Here is a 20,722-nt window from a genome sequence, read left to right on the forward strand (position 1 = left end):
GACTGGAAGCACAACATGGGTACTATTATATCGATATTCTAATATTCAAGAGTATTCTATTCTTGGATCCTCTCTAGTAGCCCAAGACCAGATTACTCATCTCCCTCCTATACACACAGAAACTATGGTATTTTCATATTTGTAACGAAACTGTCCTTTTCTCTCTTACAGTCATTTCATGAGGAGGAGATTTTTTATTATTATTATTAGCACTCACCCTGGACCTTGTCAGCTTTTACTGCAAGACATTCTGAAATGTGTCAGCATGTGTTAAAGATTCAATTCAGCTGCTAGGACAACTGTTCCGTCATAGTTACATCCTGACTCGTAAAGGGAAGTTTGGGAACATTACATTGCCTATGAACCTTCCCTTTCACCAACTACAAAAGCCTTTGTCTCTTCCCCAATACTACAAAATGTAGCTACCCAAAATTGCATCTTCATCCCTGATAACCTCTGCCACTTTCCAGAAGTGTCTCACTTCCAAATTCTCGAGCTATTTAACATCTTGGAGCAGCACAAAATAAACACACTACCCAATCAAGAAACATGTGCAGGATTGTCTTTAAATAACCATTTTTGTTGTTATATTAAAGACCTCTTTTTTCGTAATTCACTTGAAATTGTTCCAGAGTTAATAGTACTGTAGAATCCAGAAGTTCCACAGTTGCACCAGCTCTAAATTATCAGAGACTGCGTGAGATCTTGCTAAGAACTGTCTCCTGAAAGGATGCTAAAAGGAAGAGTGTCTTTCTAGGGCCAACATAAACCAGTAAACACCAAAGAAAGTATTTTCACATATCAAAGTATTAAAAAATGCTGTACTTCAGGCATGCACAAGCCTACACATATACACTCATATTATCCAGGTAGCCAGAGGGAAATAACCAGCACAGAACACAGACATACAAAATATGAAGTCCAAATAAATAGCTATATGAACATATGAAGTTTAACGGGGAAAAAAGGAAGGTTAACACTACTGCTCATCGTGAATTACTAATACCCCTGAAATGATTCAAGCTAATAACGTTTGATCCAAACTAGTTAAGTCTATACAGCACAGCACAAATGCAGTGAAACTTGGTTTCATCCAGTTTGTGTCTTTCTACCTCCTGCATTATTATTCGCTTACAAGCACAGCTGCTAGCATTGGAGAAGAGAAACTAAGTTGATTCACTGTTGTAACAAAAGCCAAACAGAAAAATAAAGAAAAAGGAAAAAAGAAAAAAAAAGAGAAGCATGCAAGTTTTTAAAACTGCCATTGCAACAGCTTCAGTAATTGTTTATAATATTCCTCCCCGCCCCGCAAAATCTTTGTTATTCTGTGTTCAGTTTTTCCAAAAGACTACAAGAGCTACAGTTACAGCAGCAGTCCATTAAACATTTCTTGCCATATAACCACCCACCAAGAAAACCTTGCCTTTGTATTGAATTTTCCTCTCAAGTTACCTGCCATAGTTTCAGGTGAACAAGCTCTGTCTCATGACAGCCTAAAAGGCAAGGATTCACATCCACACACAGATGTGAATGAAAACTGAGGACATACATTATTTAAATAACTTGGCTTAAAGTCACAGCATCAGAATCTAGAGTTCTAACTAACTATATCAGTACCAAACCTCAAGTTCATCAGGTTAATATAAAAGGATACAATCCAAAACTTCCAGTTCTGCAGGGTCCTGCTTCTCACATACTCATCAAACATCCTCCTCATGTGGTCAAATCTTTGCCGTGTTATGGGAACCCCGGTAGCAGGGAGCTGCTGTTGACAAGAACTGAAAAGAAGATGTTTTGAGGTCAGAATCCCCACACTTCTCTTTCAGACTAAATTATAGCAAGAGAAAAGTGTGTATCCCCAGTATCCCTGACCAAGGTGCCTTCCCAGTGCATGACCCCCCTGAATGTACTCATTATAGCCAGGAATACATACTGTTTTCCCATCAATTCTGTCTACATTCACACAGCAAAGCGATTTCACAAGGTGCTACACACTTCTTATTACATGCAAGAAAACTGAAAACAAAGTGTAACATTGAACAAAGTAGTTTGGGGCATCCAATTAGAAAAACACACATTAGAGTCAAGGAAAAGTTTACAGAGTTACTCCAGACCAATGTTACAGAGGAAAATGTTACAGATATTCTTAAGAAACAGATCAATTTAAAATAAAACCAAAACAGACGTCATCATATTTTTCAAGAAAAATAAAAAGATTTTGATTTGCTGATAAATCTAACATAATGCCTAAGCCTAACACTTCTGTAGATGGAAGAAAAACCACTGGGGTTCTCAACGTGCTTTGCAGTAGTACATAACTATCGTAAACCCACAGAGGAAACTGAGGCACCAGGAAGGTGAAGTGACTTATCAGAGCTACGTTCAGCCAGTGGCAAGCTCCTTGATTCCAAATCCTGTGTGTTATGTACTCAACCATATTTTCCTGTATAAAACGACTGCATTTAGAAAGAAAACTGCAGCAAAGCCATCATGAAGAGTAAGGGTTTTTGATCACCCAGTGAACATAGCTTTAAAAAAACCGATTGTCACCGGGTTCTCCTCAGAATTATTCTAATTGACCTGATGCATCTTTTCTGATGCTGCCACTGTTGTGCTCAGAGCTTGCTGAAAATCCACACAGTTTGCTACCAATGCCCATCCCACAGCAACTATGCTTTTTGTTTGGAAGTTGGTAGGCAACTCTACTTCTGTTCAATACCCATCTGTTGTTTGGCACGACATCTGAGGCAAACATTCCCTGTTGTTAGCCAAAGCAACATTCAAGCTGCTCTGCTGCATTACAGAAAGCTCCCCAAATCTCACATGATGGTAGCGTTTAGCTCCTCGATTTCTTCCCGAAGGCGCCTGGTTTCCTCTTGCATCTGTGTTCTTTCCTGCTGTAGTTTAGCGATATATTCTACTGTTTTCTGGAGCGTGATTGCATGGCTGATCTAGACCAAACACAAACATAGAGCTCACTTTCTAGAACAAAGCTAGACAGATGAAGAAGAGTTTGCCCCTAACCTGCTGTAACACCCAGAAAAAGCACTTTGACACCTTTTCTTAAGTTTCCTTCACTGTGTGCAAAAGCACACGGATAGGCAGAGCAAAACACTTCAGATAATACTAGGCGCTTCATTTCTCTGACTCCTGTTTGCACACAAGCACAGAGAAATGTGGTTGCAGTGGTTGTTTTCTTCCACAAATTACATTTTTGCTACTTTGTTGAAAAAAGTATTTTAATAATTTAAAATGTTTTATTTAATTACCTATCCACTTAAAAATATTTACAATTCTTACTGAGGTACTGAAGGATGTGCTACATCTGTCAACAGATTTATAGTGCTGTTAGAAGCATTGTTTGAAGTTGACAATATAATTATTTCATTTGGGAAACCTGAAGTTATTAAACAGAAGGTAACGTGGTCCAATTATCACCAAAGGAGACAGAAACAATGCCACAGATCTCTTTTTAAAATACTCTTCAGTTTTGAGGACCGAATTAAAAATCTGTACTTGAGAAATAAAATAATCAGACATTTTACTAAAGCTGAGTTTTCAAAACTGACTTTCAAATAGGTTATTCAAATCAGGAAGTGAAATTCTGACAGTTTATGGCCTAAATGTATAAAATGATAAAAATTATGTAAACAAATAAACATACAGCACAATAAGCTTTCATATTTTCCATGTTTCAAAAGATACCAGTATTTAAAGGACACTTAGAATTTTGTTGTGCAGACAAGTCTGTGTGTCAATTATTTTGATCTCAATTTAGCAAACCAAGTTAACTAGTGTAGCCAGAACATGTTCTTAATTTGGACAGAGTCATTTGGCAATGAGAAGTCCATTGGGAATTTTTTTCTCTGTAAATCTATGCAAAAAGACAGTGACAGGGGAAGAAAAAGCCCTGAGAATATTTGCAAGACTGCAGGCACAGGGCCAAATTCTTCAAGGCAGCTGGGTGATCCTAGATGTAAAAAGTCCTAGAGGGATTTTCAAAATCATCTGTACTGGCCAGGCTCCTGACTCCTCCTGGGAAGTAGAAATCTCATCGGTCTAGGAAACTTTAGGAATTTCACCAAACTTTGTTGTTTTTCCTTTGGGTCACTGACACATTTCAATGATATTTGCAGGCACGCAAGTGGCTCTGCCATGCTCTCAGCTGACCAAACGCAGCACAGCATGGCATGGGATAGCATGAAGCCTATGCTAACAAGCTGTGCTCATAGGTGGGTGTATTAGCTCAGGCCGAATGTCAAGGTACATTAAACCAGGCCCAGCATCGTACCAACAGCATCTGGCTGGCTCGTGGTTCAGGCAGAACAAGCTTACGATACTGGCTGGAACATAGCTTTTTCGAGCCCAGCTACGGGGTCCAGAAACCATCCAGAATGGGTATAAAAAGTCAGTATGTCAGAAGAAAGGTGACATAACAGTAAATGCAAAGTCATCTTATGCTGCAAACGTGACAAAAGTCTTCATTACTGGGGTCCCAAGAGCAAGGATTGCAAAGATGAGTTCTTCCGCTTTCCCTGTTGGCTTTAAAGCTGCAGCATCTCATGAGACAAGACTTGTTTAACATTTGAAGCTGCATCAGAAGAACAACACCTAAAAGATGAAGTGCTGTCATGCGCTCTTTTGACTATAAGCCATAGATTTATCACCCTTCCCTCTCCAAGTCCCTCAGTTCAAGTGTCTTCACTGACTGACTGGCGTTCTCAGGCAACAGTGAAGAGATTAAATTTATTAACAAGTCTTTTTAGAATGGCTCTTTCTTATATTCCATATTAAGCTGTTAGTGCTGCCAAGTTACTTACCGACTTGGAGTTGGCTGAAACCAAGCTGTTCAGAGTACTGAAACCAATCTTGATATTAAACCTTCGTTTTTGTTCTGAAATATGCTTCATTCTTCGATTCTGCATAAATAAAATTAGCTCAGTCTAATTTTGTTCTTCTCCTTTACAGTTCTACTGCTATGACTATTGCAGCTACTCAAATTCACAGTGTCATTTTTCTTAAATTGTGGCATTCATAGTCTTCCCAGTCAAAGCTACATGACTATAAATTTGCAAACAATGATTTAAGTTATTAAAAAAAAAAAAAGTGTCCAGTGCATTAAATTCAATTCCAAACCCTTTAGGTTTTCTTTCTAAAGTAAAAATTCTTATTTAAGACTGTTACACAATCTCCCTTTCTGAAGTCAAATTCCAATTTTTTGGGCATGTCATTAGTTAGGATCTTGTTGAAGCCTTTAAGTTTAAAACAGTCCATATCATACATTCCTAATACATATATAATGTCTACTGATGTAACAGGCAGTTTGACAAAAATAAAAAAGAAAAGAATCCACAACTCTGGCTTACTCTGAGGATAAAGGCTTTGTCAGGAATTAGCATTTTCATTTGTAGCATTAAAAATGTAGACATTGTTTCTACCAAAAGTCTTGGAAGAAAAGAAGGAGTTTGCACTTTGAGAATGCATTCTCAGCAGAGCTAAGCTTTCCAGCGGTAGCTCAGCATCACCCCATTTTATAATGGGGGAAAACAATGTAATAAAGCAGTGAAGTGGCTGTGCAAAACCACAGAAAATGCAGGTTCAAAAGCAGAACTGAGATTTCCAGTGCCCTCTATGCTTTGCCAAACTGAAAAGATGTTACCCAGCAATATACAACTGTTTAACTAACAATGCAGAGGAGCAAAAGAACATACATCTAGAGACTGGCAAGCATCACTGTTTCTCTCATCTTACAAAAGAATTACTAACAGTACACATCCAAAGCAATTCCTGTCAAAGCAGGTGAGTTTAAATAGCTATAAAGCCTGTCTCGTTGCTGTGTCCTTACTTTTAAGAACATTCCTCCATCTAGTGGCCACTTCCCCACCAACTACTGATTGTGAGCATTTATGCCAAGCAAATAACTGCAAACTTTTACGAGTAACTTGCAGCATGCTCAGCAAGGGGCAGCTCTGAGTGCAATTACAGGCTTCAAGTGTTTAAACTTACCTTTCTGCCCTGGGATTAATCAAGCTGACGTCAACTCATAGGGTATACAAAAACAGAGAAGCCAAAAAGGGGTTGGTACTTGCAAAATGGTTAAGTAACACTCCCTTTCACAACGGCATTGTTCTGCATCAGTTGTTTTTTGTGGATAAGTTTCTCATACCATCACAGAAAGTGTTCTGACAAGGTCAGCTTGTGTATGAGGTAGAGCCAGCTTTCAGATGCTATCTCTAGACCGCCGAGTTCTTACCCCAATAATTCTCGAAGTGTTTTACAGCTGTAACTTGTAGAGTCTGTGGAGCTGCTTCTCTGTGGAGCAGCATAGCATCACTGGAGACATGTAAGTAACTCAGCAGGTCAAGAACTCCCCCTCCAGCGATGGCCAGAGCCCTGCAGACTGAAGAGCCCCAACAGAACAATGGCAAAAAGCCATGGTTTAGAAAACTAAGCCTGAAACCTTTGACCAAGTAACCTGAGACCTGTCACAACACTCCTGTGAACCACAGCAGGAATTGCTGTCACGACCATAAGGACCTGCAGAGGTACAGTTAAGCCTGGCCCCTCTGGTTACACATCCCCGAGGAGCAGAGTTTATTAAAGTCTGATGTTTTAAATTGAACAGAGCAGCACAGATGCAGCACAAGCTAAGCCTAAGGCACAAACACGTCACTGTTCCTGAAGCACATCTTACTCTCTAGTTCATGCTCAGACACCAGGGCAGAGAAGTAGTCACCAAGACAAAGAAGAAAAGCATCTCAAAGGAAAGGACACGCACCTTAAATGCGGCAATATTAGGGTCAGCGGCAGGTTTTCCTGAGCAGCTGTTCTGGGGAGACTGTGGACTGGGGCTCTGCTCAGAAGTGCAGGGGGAAGCTTGGCCTGAATTCTGACAGTCTCGGCCTTCATAAAGGAAGAAAGACAAGTCACATTAACAAACAACTTTCTGTAGCAAATGTAACTGCTGAGAAGTTTCTACTCAGAATTGAACTGAAATGCAGTCGGCAAACAAATTATACTCACTGATGCGGCAACCACATGCTAGAAAATGTCAACGTTGCTGGGAAAGCTTAGTATTTCATGGCACAAGGCTAATACGCCCCGAATAGCTATATGTAATACTCCTTTCACATACACATGGTTCAGTAAAGGCATGTTGAACGAGTAGGCTGCAATTCCATCATCCTGCTAGACTCCCCCATTTCAGGCTCTAAGGTCAGTAACACTTACAAGCCATTTACCAGCAAAACCAGCACGTCTCTAAAATCGGCCCAGATACCACGCTATCAACACACATGCAAAAGGAGTCTGCACTTACCTACTGTTAACAAGGATTGTGTCTGAGTTCCTCCAATCAAAATTATAGTTATGATACTGAACAACAAACCTATTCAGCACTTTCTACACAGATGCCTTTCCAGCACGTTTAATTTCTTGGTGACTGACAGTACATCCTTTTAGAAAGGAGCCACTTACAGGAAGCACAAAATCGCAGTTTGTGGGAACGCTGCATAGTAGTTTAAGACAAAAATTGCAAACGACTGGATGCAACTGAAGCTGTGGTGTAGAAGGGTCTAAAAAGCTTTTCATTCAAAAATTATCCAGGGGTCCTCAAGGCCCATTTACACCCTGCCTAATCAATGGAAACACACTCAACATGTGTAGGGGAGAAAGAATGCTTACAGCTTTCTAACTTACTAGGTGTAGGTGAGGGAACTTGTGAACTGCTACTGTGGGAAGGGATTTGCTCTCCTTTCACCAACACATCCTGGACTACACTAGGAGAGAAGAGATGTGAGACTGTGGACTGGGTTTGTTGACTACTTGGTGCTCGCTGTGCTGGACCAACCAGAATGTTACTACGGAACTCCGTCACCCCGGGAGCCTGGGAACAGCATAGAAATAGCACAGAGGAAAACAGAGAAAGAAAAAGAGAGCAGGACGGGTGGGATGGGGGCACAGGGAGAGAAGGGATGAGAGAAAGGAGAAAGGGGGGTAGAGAGAGAAAGAAAGAGAGAGAGAGAGAGAAAGAAAGAGAGAGAGAGAGAGAGAGAGAGATTTGTTACCTTGCCTTTCACTAAAAGTAGCAAATTAATACATGATTAACAATCTGATGACATGAAACAAGGGCTGATATATAAGGACTTGGCAGGCACTGAAGTCAGACTTCTGGCAGGAGACCAGTATCCTTTCATAACTTAAAGCAGTATTACAAAGACATCAACAGCATAATATACTAAAACCTATTTCCATCTTCCTGCACACAACATATTGGGAAACCCACTCATATACTCAAGGCATGCTTTCCAATATGTAAATGGAAAGGTGAGCATCCCGGGTTCCCTCTAGCTTCTGCACAATTAATAAAAAGCACAAACCATCCCCATTCATAGTACTGTGTATACATGCCTCTTTATAAAATCTTACTGTTGTGTGAGACAGTCTGTGAAGACTAGATAGTGCTTCCAGGCCCATAAGGTAGCTAAATTAAAAATAAGCAAACATAATGCTGAATGCACAAATGCATATGCTGGGTAACAGGTGAGATTTAGTGGACTAGTTACCCTCCTGAGCACATTATGGCTCTACTTGCAAATAACAGGCCTAAAAAACAAATATGTATTTTTTTCTTCTCCTTACTCTGACAATTCCAGCTGGTGCAATTGCAACATTAGACTGAGACGTGGCTGGCGTCAAAATCCCCTCTCTTTTTAAAGGTGCTGGAGTTACAATCACAGCTCTGGACTGTCCCTGAAAGGCAGCTGCAGAACACAAGTTAGAATAGTTAATGAGATCAAAAAAAAAAAAAAAGCTGGAGATTATTTTGTATGAAATAACTTGTCATTGAACAGGGGAATGGATTAATGGGCACCTATTTGGTACTATTTCATTGCAATACAAAGTGCCACCGGTTTTCTAATAACGTCAATCCCATGAATTCTGTACAAAAGGACTCCAACACACCAGTTATTTCTGAGGCTTCTATCATCGCTGTCACCATTTCAAGGTGAGTTTACAGAGGTACCTAGTGAATCAGGGAAGCGCAAAGTGTCTTCATTCTATCAGAGCTGGGTTTCACAGAAGGAGGATCATCTTCACCTCTCCTCTCACATCCACACTTCTTGGATCTCAGGCTTGCTCTGCTGACCCAGAAAGGGTCAATGACAGAAACGAACCGAAGGATGCATATTCAATACTTCACGCCTCCTTGTATATATTCTCTTCCTTACCACTTCAATCTACTAGCTTCTTTCACTATCTGGTTTTACAGTTGCTCTACATAACACACAAGCACAAGACAATCAAATACGATTGGGAATCAGCACCAAAATTGCAGAAAATAGGCTAAAGAACCATGAGTTCTGCAGCTTTAGACAGCTAGAGATAATTGTGAATAGCAGCAATTGTCTCCACAGAGAAAGTTACAAAAAATTCTCAAAAAAGTCTGTACAGAGGCTTGCCCCCATGACAGGAATCAGAATCCTTGCTCTAAAGTTTTTTTCCCCACTACAGTATTCTAGTCTAACATAAATCTGTTAAGGTCTCAATTTAACCAATGCAGACGTACAGTTATTGGCAAGGCATTAATGCTGACATTGTTCTTTCCCAGACTTCAGAGAGAACCAAATAACCATCCTATATTGTTACTAGGGGAAGAATCATGCAAAGACACAGCTTCTGTATGCTTTCTGAGAAAACTAAACCAAACTTACTCAGTAGTAGCCCAGTCACTGCCCACCTACCGCTCTGCAGTTGAGCATCAGGATACTGAAGGACACACACAGCAGAACAATGAGACAGTGCAGGATATCTAATGTCCTCTCACCTACTGTGCCATCTGTGACTACCAACAACTGTGTTTTGAATCAACGACAAGTTTCTGTATAGCCTTTATTAGAAAGGCCTGTGGATAGCACAAACCTTGTGTCAGCCCTCGCATGGGTATATCTGGCAGAGAGCACTGTCACTCTGATACAGGGAGTTCATTCTTTGTCTGAGCATTCCCACATATAAAGCTGGAATCACAACCCTTCCACTGTTCACTAGTGTTCAGCCAGACTTATAACATCTCTATTGAGCTGAAGAGCTTGCTCTTACCAGTGCATTAATGCTGCTGCACAAACTTGCTGGTTTTGACTTCCACATTTGGGTAACTGTAACAATCAGCACATATTTAGATGCCCCTTTACATTTTTCTATCCTACACACACATCTTTTGCAGACTTTCCTCTCAAAATCAAAACATTTACCCTGAAGTGGTGACAGCAGAGTTCTTTCCCATGTGAAGTCTTGCACCTGATGAGACAATCTGTGCAGACTTTTGAGTCCTTGTATCACAGGGTAGTAAATGTTATACATCCCTTTCTAACACAGGTTATAATGCAATTTGCTTTATAGTCATGAGATGATTTGTTTGTCCTGAACACAAATGACAGGCATAAATGCCTCAGTTACAAGTACTGATGTTTATTCTATTGCCAAAAATAAAGCTCCAGTCTTTACATAAAATCATGGATTTAACCTCCGCGCTTGGTGTCCCAGTAGTTTAGGAGCACTGTGATCCCTGAACACATGCTGCTGCCAGGAATGAAAAACAGCAACAACTTTAAATCCAGATGAGAAACAAAGCCATTTGTTTTGATGTTCTAGAAATAGCTGATGAAGAATTGGGAAAGTGATATACAGGGTGAGGAACAACCGAGGAAGCACTAAGAAAGCTAGGAGCAAAGGCTTTCTGAAAATGAGTTGCCTATAATGCTTTACTAGGTGAGAATGCATGTCTTGACTGCTGAAGGTACATGGACTCTTGCTTTATAACGTACTATAAACACTGCCATTAACAGTCTAGTGCTATTAATCATGGACCAACTTGTTCTCACTGACATGCTAGAATTAGATCCCTGAGTCTGTTCTACTACTGAACAGTGATTTTTTTTTTTTTTTTTTTTTTTTTTTTTTGTGGTGGGTAACCACAATGCCAGGCCCTGGCAGACACACCTACTCCTTAGTAAAGCCTGATTAACAATACTCCTCCAGGCAGGGTTTTTCTTGGATTATTGTTGCACATTTCAGGTGGCTTAAGTCACTTGGCCCTCGGCCAGCAGAAGTCTAAAACCAGTGTGCAATAATCCCTAGAAAAAGCGTACTGCCTGTCCTGCTCTAGCCTTGAGCTTTCCCACAAGAACCACCACAAGCAAAACACTCCGCTCACGCTTGCTATTCTTAGTCTTGTGCAGTGCCACCCCCAAAGTGGAGGTCCCAGCATATCAGTCAGTTCATACTCTGAACTGAAAACCACGTGCTCCTGACAGCATCTTAAGAGTCTGTAGACTGCTTGAGACAAAGATCTCCAGCTCCCCCTGCTTGTTCTTAGCCCTTCCCCACTGGAAAGGCTGATTCTCATCACCCTGGTTCTGCTAGGGAGCACTGATGGTGGATGAGAGCCACACCCCCATGCTTCCATCTGGACCAATGCTGTGGTCCACTTCAACAGCTGCTCCCTAGCCAACACTGTACTCTGTCTCAAAGAGTCTCAGGCACATCCAAGACAAACGTCAGAATACATCTAAAGTATTACCAAAGGACATACACCAGTACCCTGGTGTTACAGAGTGTGATGATGCACAAGCAGGCATAGTGACTTGTCCGGGGCAATCAGATGAGTTAATGATGAACAGATCTGCCATTCTCCATCCCACACTATTTCCCTACCACCTCCTACTCTACTGTGGTTGAACGCTCTGAGGGGCAGAGTTAATCAGAACAGCATGAAACATCAAAACCAAGGTTTCTATGGGGCAGGAGCACAGAGCTCTAGTCATCCCACGTGCTGATGCATCGATACAGCCTAGCACAAATTTTACAAGGAGATACCCCCCCTTTTTGCAGGTCGGCTTTTCACACACACAGCCAAACTGCTTCCAACCCTCGCAGCAGTCCAGAACATCCCATTGAACCAGGGGTTCCTTGGGCACCCTCAGGAAGCTATATTTTTACTTATGTAAGCCAAGAAAAGCAAGAAGGTCTCTCCCTCTTGCTAGTCCCACTGAGAAAAGAAAAAAAAAGTCACCCCACCAGTGCTTCTCACCTGGGGTGATGAAGGCATTCTTTAACAATAAGGGCACTGTTTCAGGCTTCGGAGCAGGCACTATTTTTTGTGACTGTTTGGGCCTTGTCCCAGCACTGGCCAGAGGAACAGCTTTGGGGAGTGCAAATGTCAGTTGGGACTGCAGCTGGGGCCGGGGCTGCCCCTGCAGGACAGTAGTCTGGAAAGCCAGGTTACAAGGCACTCCTGCACCTGGCTGCTGCGTTGCCAGGACAAGGTTCTGGCTCTGGCTGAAGGTGGTTGCGGGGGCATTGTGGGTCAACGTAGCGGAAGCTGTGTGGGTGATAACTGTAGATTCACAGAGGCCAAACTTCTGGGTTTCTGGTGCAGCGAACGCAGCTGGTGGAGAGCTTAAGCTAGAATTCAGAGGCACCGCAGGCAACGGGGACTGGTGCTGTTGTGTTGCAGGTTGGAGCAGTGGCAAGGGTGTCTGAAACACTGGCATAAAAGTCTGTGGCCCGCTGAGAGATGAGTCGGGAGTGAAGTCCGCTGGCTGGATGAAAGATCCCCCACTTCTAATGCTGGAACACTGGTCAGTGCCAACATCAGGAATGACAGGAGCAGGTACTGAGGAAGCAATCAGTCCGTCACCGATGTTCCCTGCTGGAAGTGTGTTGGGCAACGAACCTGACGGCAGGACAGAAGACTGACAGAAAAGAAAAACATTACAGATTCAGACATGGCCCCCGAAACTCTTGTCTGAACTCCTTCTGAGAAGGACATGGCTCATGTTTGAGTCTTCATAGCACACATGTACCTGAGATGAGGCTGTTTTAAACACTGAGAACCTCTCTTACCTGGGAAGAATGGTTGCTGCTGTCTGTTGTAGCTGAGCTGACAGCAGACACAGAAGGGAAATAATTACTGGAACGACTGGGCGTGAATAAATCTGAAACATGAAAAGTCACCTATTAATTTTCTACTTTTCATACTCAAGGTACAGCATTGTAGATACTAAAATTCACAGGAATATGAATATTATTTAGCAAACAATGAAACCAGAAGATTTTTGCTTCATACAACTGCTGCTAACTGAGCAATGAATTGCTGTCTTCCAGAGGAACTGATCTCTTCAGGGCAGACTTCTTCAACTTTCATGCAAGCTGAGGACAATACAAAAATCAGTCTGCCGTTTAAGGTTCACCTACACGCAGATAGCCAAGAGCTGATTCTCGATGCAGTCGTACAAAATTCAGTTATCTGATGCAGACTGCATGCAGGCCCAGCAAAGAGATGTGACATGAAAGCCATGGAGCTGTTGGAGTGAGTCCAGAGGAGGCCACAAAGGTGATCAGAGGGCTGGAGCCACCTCTGCTATGAAAACAGGCTGAGAGAGCTGGGGTTGTTCAGTCTGGAGAAGAGAAGGCTCCGGGGAAACCTTAGAGCACCTTCCAGCCCCTAAAGGGGCTACAGGAAAGCTGGAGGGGGACTGTTGGCAAGGGCAGGGAGTGACAGGACAAGGGGGAATGGCCTGAAGCTGAAGGAAGGCAGATTGAGATGAGATGTTTAGGAAGAACTTCTTCCCTGTGAGGGTGCTGAGGCCCTGGCACAGGTTGCCCAGAGAAGCTGTGGCTGCCCCTGGCCCCCTGGAAGTGTTCAAGGCCAGGTTGGATGGGGCTTTGGGCAACCTGGGCTGGTGGAGGGTGTCCCTGCCCATGGCAGGGGATTAGAACTAGATGGGCTTTGAGTTCCCTTCCCTTCCAACCCAAACCTGTCTGTGATTCTATAACTTTTGACTTCCATGAAGATTCATAACCATCAAAGCTTTCAGTAGTAATGTCATATGTAATTCTTGAGAATATCAGAAAACGTTCCAAGGCAATCAAAGTGTTAAATCACTTCATCACATAGAAGTGTTAAATGTGAAAGCCTTGGTGATTTTGTGAGCTCTCCTGTCCACCTCTGATGTTCTATCTTTAATTGCTCAATGACTTAATGTCTAAATGCTATTCTTTTGAAAAGCAAATTAACAACCATGTTCAAACCCTAGAATAAACAATCCTAAAGTGACTCTCAAACCCAGGTAAGTAAAGGACTGGGGTCACAGTAACAAGGGAGTCACCCCCATAAGCATTTGCTTGAAATAATGAACAATGAAAACATTTATCAAGTGTTCTTCACCTTTCACTCAAATCTCCTGGCTTCTAAAGAGAGTATGTATCTGCAACGTTTATTCTTCTGTTAAAACCTAGCTCATAAATAACTGCAATTTTAAAGAAATTAATTGACTATATATATGATTCTTACCCTGAAAAGGCTCAAAAGTATCCATAAAATCAAAATTTGGCTGGAGAGGAATAAGCCCTGGTTGAATCATGTCAGCATTTCCTAAGTGTGCTGCAAAATTCAGGAGACAGATTAGATTAGCTTCAAGTCACTCACACAGGAACAGCAGTAGGAATATAGCATTTGGCTAGAACACCAACACACACTCCACAGCCAGGCTTGGCCAGGATGTTTATAGAAAAACTGCCACTGAAATGAACTGAGCATCTGCTTTTCTTCAGAACTACAGCACTGTTCTGAAATCAAAACCACCGAGGAATGAAACTTTCAACTAGTAAAATGGAAGAGGCAAAACCTGAAGGCTCGAACTAACAACTGAGGATTGCCAAGCCTGGATACCTCCTGCTCCCAAACCTCCTGTCCTGTCCTGCTGCACAATACATAAACTCGCTAGGAAGCATAACCTGAACCACCACAGCTCATAGCGCACCATCTTAAAATAAACCATCATCCATTTCACTTTGCCTCAAGTATACTTCATGTAAACCACAGTTGGTCTGGAGTTGCTCAGACAGCTTAGACATCCATGCAGCAAGGATGATGCACAGTGGACATCTGCTGTTTGATCAGAGAGTCAGAGCCTTCAGTTAGAGAGCATTCGGCAGAGCTGTACAGCTCTGGGGATTGTTTTTAGAGGAGATGCGACTGGCACTTGTTCTAAGGGACATAGCCAAAGGAAAATACATAGGCACTCCCTTAAAAATACACACACATATACATGCTTTGAGATAAATAACAGTGCCTTCACCACTGATAAAGGTAAATACTGCTCATTACAGAGTTATTCAGAGCAACATTAGAGGACAATGCCAGGAGCAGCACATAAGAAGCTAAGATAGAAATTAAATTTGGATGAATAACTGGGATTCCATAACCTATAAAGCATGAGAGCTACATTCTCTGAGCTATTTTTAGTTTTATCAGCAAAGTAAGATAAATTTCTTAGGCAAGACTAGAAGAGCAACAAAGCAACAAACCAGACTTCTCCTAGAGGTTCCCACTGCAACATAACTAACAGCCAACAAATACCTATGTCCCTGGAATTTGGCCAGGAAACCAGCTGATGTGAAGACAGTGTGGAGAACAGTGTGTCGGTGAACTCTGACATAAGCATATCCGCATCCAAGAGGCTGCCTTCCTCCATAGGGACGGGGGTTTCTCTGCCATACCTTCTTTTTTGCCAGAGAACCACATCATCATCCTGCCAAAGGAAAGGAAGAAAAGTCAGGCTGCCTAGACAATGCTAGAGCAGTCTGGTGCAGATACATAAAAAACACTCTTCATTTTTCACATTTTTAGAGAAAGAAACTTTCCTTTAGGAGCCATGCAAATGGACTGAAACAGATCAGTGATACTTCTGATACACCAACAACTTCAGCTTACTGATTTGAGTAACAACAGAAAACTTCAGTTGAATACCACAACACTCTGGGAAAGGTTTTTGCCCAAAAATCAGATGTTGACTAGAAGGACATGAGACAAAATAACTTCATCAACAGTTTCTAGTTTCATTGATTACACATAATATTTTTGCACCTACAGTTTAATGACTTTAAAACAACATGCACAGCAAAAAACTCAAAGCAAACAACTCCTACCTTGAAGTGTATCTGAATGTCTGAGATGTAGTTCAGTGTAACTGTAATCTGACTTTGCACAAGGTATGCTGATATTCTTGTGGGCACTTTCAGACCATGAAAAATACAATGTAATGTGACTTGGCTTACCCATCCTTCGCTACAGGCTAAGCTAAATTGCATTGCCCTGCATGTGTTGTAGACTAATAGCACACAGAGTCTGATTCTTGCAGCTGAGCCAACATGCAGCTGCAACTACACCAACATACCATGATGGTGGATGGAGCTCATGGCCAAAACAGCTCAGAGTTTTCTGAAACTGGAACAGATTCAGATTTACACTTAGCTCCAAAAGGAAAAAAAGAAAAAAAAAATCAGAACAGTGCTTCTGATCATCAGCTTATATGCCCAAAGTAGGTTTGATGGCTTTAGGGGGCATACTAAATGGTGATACTATTGTTCCTTTAAACATTTTGCCTTTTTTAGGATTCTGGCACATTATTTGCCCACGTTGTGGGAAGCAGAAAGATCTGCAACACATAGCACACACATTGTCACAGATCCAGTTACACAACCAAGGCAGTAATGCCAGCTACGACTCAGTAACAAGATGAAACGACATGCCAGACCTCCAAGAGATTGATCTTTCTGGGTACCCAATACTAATTCTCATTTCTTCTGTCATAGCACTTACATTCAACCTCTCCTCCAACCAATTTAAGCTACAAGTCTTACGTTGCTCTCTAAGGCACAGAAACATTAAGGTGTCTAACCTTAATTAAGGCGTCTAACCTTAATTAAGGCTTAAGCAAGATGCTTGTCTTTAGATTTTAATCAATGCAAGCTACTGCACGTTACGGCTTTGTTACTTATTGCAGCTTCTACAAGCATAAATGCTGCCACTTATCAGCAGTATTACCTACCCTGACCAAACTTGAAAGATCTTCATCTTTATGTTTCTGTAACTGCAAAAGGAGAACAAAACAGATGTTAAAGTCAGAATAGGTCCTGTATACGCCAGCAGAAGACCTGATTTTGCACAACTTTTAAGACCCAATCATGCACAATTAGTCCCTGCACAATAATTTTTAGTGGGACTAATCAGATGAGTATGTCTGTAGTAGCTTATCATCTGTTTTAAGTATTCTTGCATGCTAGCAAAAGTGACATCAAAACTCAAAAAGCAACAACATGTTGATCAAGTTCAAGTAAGCTACTTTGCGTAAACCAACAGACCCTTTTCTTGAAGTATGTTCTCCACTTGTGGTATTCCCTGATGACTATTTCAATTCTTCGTTTCCAGTACTTCCCTTCTGTTGCAATGGCCTGAGAACACAAACACATACCATGAATTACACAGAATCACATAATGGCTGAATGTTCAATAAATTTCCAAGCAAATATTCAGGCAGAAAAAATGCAAAAGAAAGCATGCTAATTCTGTTTGAGCTCATGCATCAGTAGCCCACACTGTCCCAGAGTTCAGCTATCACAGAGCAAATCTCACTACTAACTTCATCTTTCTCACAATAAACAAACAAGAGATGATGTCTGACTGCACTGTCAGCATCTCCCACATCAGCTCAACCATAACCAATAGTTAAGAAATGGCGAAAAAAACCTGTTTAAAATGAATTTACTAAAATATAACGTATAAAGCATACGACACCCTGTTCTGCAGAAAACAAGCAAAGAGAATTTCACAAGGTTACATGAACTTGCACACACCTACTCAAAAGCTGTTAAGAATGACACAAAGCAATAGAAAACTGATGGCCAGCTCAGGGAGAAGTGTGACCTTGCAGGCCACATACTCATAGCAACAAAAGGATCTGAACAATGTGGGTCTTTAATGTATCACGGATAGCAGTGTATAAGTTGGGGACAGCAGAGAGCCTTAACACCACGTTCTTGTGTTTGAGGTCATCTTTCAACACAAACATCCACACTGTTCCTTCAAAAACCTGAGACAGTTCCACAAACTCATCTGAAACTCCTTTGAGTTATAAATTATTCTAGAGTTATGCAGTATAGAGTGACATATTGCCACATCAAGGGCCTCACTGGTTTTCTGCAAGGAGCCAGAGGGCAGATGTTAGTTTTCATTTCTGTTTACCAGAACACAAAAACTAAAGTACACAAACTCATATTTGCTCTCTTTGTGAAGTTACGCTGACAAAGAAAAATAAATCGCTTGTTGTTTTGAAACCACACCTCATCGATTAAATAAAATACAGAAAACTCTCACAGGATCACTTAGATTCAATCCTGAAAACAGTCATCACATTGATTTCCTACTAACTTCAGCAATCTCCAGCCAGACACAAAGAGCGGCTGTCAAAATCTTAACTATTCAAATCACACTTCTATGACTTATGTTTCACTAAACTAGAACACAGACATAAGTTACATAGATAATAAATGTCTGGTTGCACCTTGATCATCTCAATGTGATAAACTTACAAAAATGGGTTCAGTCTGCTTTATATTAATGGTTCCTTCTAAACAAAGACAACAGAGTGAAGAATTGCTGTGCTGCTCTCATATATAGCAGACTAGAAAAATCATAGAATCACAGACAGGTTTGGGTTGGAAGGGATCTTAAAGCCCATCTAGTTCCAACCCCCCGCCCCTGGCATGGGCAGGGACACCCTCCACCAGCCCAGGTTGCCCAAAGCCCCATCCAGCCTGGCCTTGAACACTGCCAGGGGGCCAGGGGCAGCCACAGCTTCTCTGGGCAACCTCTGCCAGGGCCTCACCACCCTCACAGGGAAGAATTTCTTCCTCACATCTCATCTCAATCTGCCCTCCTTCAGCTTCAGGCCATTCCCCCTTGTCCTGTCACTCCCTGCCCTTGTCAATAGTCCCCCTCCAGCTTTCCTGTAGCCCCTTTAGGGGCTGGAAGGTGCTCTAAGGTTTCCCCAGAGCCTTCTCTTCTCCAGGCTGAACAACCCCAGCTCTCTCAGCCTGTTTTCATAGCAGAGGTGGCTCCAGCCCTCTGATCACCTTTGTGGCCTCCTCTGGACTCACTCCAACAGCTCCATGTGCTTCTTGTCCTGGGGACCCCAGGGCTGGATGCAGTACACCAGGTGGGGTCTCACAAGAGTGGAGTAGAGGGGCAGAATCCCCTCCCTCAACCTGCTGGTCACGCTGCTGGTGATGCAGCCCAGGACACGGTTGGCTTTCTGGGCTGCGAGTGCACACTGCTGGCTCATGTTGAGCTTCTCATCCCCCAACACCCCCAAGTCCTTCTCCTCAGGGCTGCTCTCAATCCATTCTCTGCCCAGCCTGTAGTTGTGCTTGGGATTGCCCTGACCCATGTGCAGGACCTTGCACATATTATAAACTCTAGAGCTCATTAGTTTGGTTCCTCAGGTTTTACATACCTCTGGTCGACGATGTTCATCAACATCCACAGAGCCATCCAGTGGAGTTACAAAGTGGCACACTGGATTCTTGCGCTTCTCCAGGTCTGAAAAAAGAATGAAAATGCGAGTGCTCAGCATGTGCAGGATCTGCAGTGGAGCCACTTCAATGGCAAGATGTGGAAAAAAAAAATCTAGCCAGGGTTCCTTCTAGATAACCAACAGGAAATGGGGACATCTCGGGCCATGCTTGGACCATTCAGTACGGCATCTGTGTGGACATGTCTAAGAAAGCACTGATCCAGTGACACTGCCTTGACAGCCTCCAAGACATCTGGACCTTCAGAGCTTTTCTTTAGACAGTAATTTCATTTCTCTTGCTTCTTACATATATGTGTCTCGGAAGATATTTTATAGCAAGCGACACAACCGGGCATGATACTTACACTGCATGTACCATGCCCTCCAGATGGCGTTATTGAGACGGATTTTATCTCTCCACTGAAGTTTCAAGCCTTTAAAATTTTTCCATTTTGGTGAAACCAGCTTTCCACTGAAACAAAACAGACAACAAATCATTCTCCTATCAGTTTTTCTCTTCCCACTCCTTTCAAGACAAAGCATCCCCCTAAAACTGCCAAACTATCAACAGAAGAAAAAAAAAAGTACAAGCCACGTTTGGCCAGTGACCACTTTTGCCATACGCCGTCCATGGCGTAATGACCTAGATGGCAGAGACGAGTCCAGTTTTCAAGACTCCTTCATGTTCTCACCTGCCTGCTAAGAACTGTCCCAACTGGTATCATAACTACCTTCAGCAGGACTGAAATTCATTTCACCCACACTTTTCTCCTTGCCAGTATTCCACCAGCCTAAGAGCTTACATCAACTGAGAACAAGGTAACTCAAAATTAAGCCCAAAACTAGGCCTAGAGGTTTCTGCACGTTTGGCCACATACAGCTTTGGCTTGGATTTTGCTGAGGATTTGGATGAAGTCAACATAAGTTCATTTCTACAGTTTCATTCAATTTTCTGGGCTGGTAACATTGGAAAGGAAGAATGAAATGCTATTTCTGGCCCAAGAAAAACCATCACCCATCAATTCTACAATGCTGGTAAACACAGCTGGGCACAAAGGATGACCACCAGGGTAGAAATAGTAATTTTTCTCCAAGGAAAGGAAAGGCTGGAAAGAGGAATGGCTTAGGTATGAACAATCTTGGGAGGTGGGAGGTAGACGGAAGGAAAAAGGAAGCAGCAACAGGGACTCCAGTAAGCACTGTATAAGCACAAACTACACAGCCCTTAAAACACACCTTTATGAATCATTGATCCGTGTCATGTAAAATTGTCCCACAAGCTGTACTACTGACAGAGCAGGGGAAGC

At 42.2% G+C, this 20,722-nt stretch overlaps 1 protein-coding gene across 4 annotated transcripts in view; it reads right to left on the minus strand.

The window, feature by feature from the left end:
- The window catches only part of MLXIP (MLX interacting protein), a 55,084-nt gene that overhangs the window by 7,533 nt on the left and 26,829 nt on the right, over positions 1-20,722 (minus strand). For 2 of the 4 annotated variants that reach the window (XM_075769620.1, XM_075769624.1), the window contains exons 2-15: positions 19,781-19,887; positions 19,356-19,441; positions 17,206-17,295; positions 16,893-16,934; positions 15,422-15,593; positions 14,354-14,443; positions 12,904-12,995; positions 12,089-12,752; positions 8,641-8,762; positions 7,699-7,885; positions 6,779-6,903; positions 4,821-4,919; positions 2,824-2,951; positions 1,655-1,778 (exon numbers count right to left, since the gene is read on the minus strand). In XM_075769620.1, coding sequence (XP_075625735.1) covers positions 1,655-1,778; positions 2,824-2,951; positions 4,821-4,919; positions 6,779-6,903; positions 7,699-7,885; positions 8,641-8,762; positions 12,089-12,752; positions 12,904-12,995; positions 14,354-14,443; positions 15,422-15,593; positions 16,893-16,934; positions 17,206-17,295; positions 19,356-19,441; positions 19,781-19,887 — 2,128 coding nt within the window. Of the gene's footprint in view, positions 1-1,654; positions 1,779-2,823; positions 2,952-4,820; positions 4,920-6,253; positions 6,401-6,778; positions 6,904-7,698; positions 7,886-8,640; positions 8,763-12,088; positions 12,753-12,903; positions 12,996-14,353; positions 14,444-15,421; positions 15,594-16,892; positions 16,935-17,205; positions 17,296-19,355; positions 19,442-19,780; positions 19,888-20,722 lie in introns of those variants that run through there. The other 2 variants (XR_012838135.1, XM_075769621.1) reach the window with 2 other exon arrangements.

Source organism: Balearica regulorum, chromosome 17 (assembly GCF_011004875.1).
Source record: "Balearica regulorum gibbericeps isolate bBalReg1 chromosome 17, bBalReg1.pri, whole genome shotgun sequence".
Lineage (NCBI taxonomy): Eukaryota > Metazoa > Chordata > Aves > Gruiformes > Gruidae > Balearica > Balearica regulorum.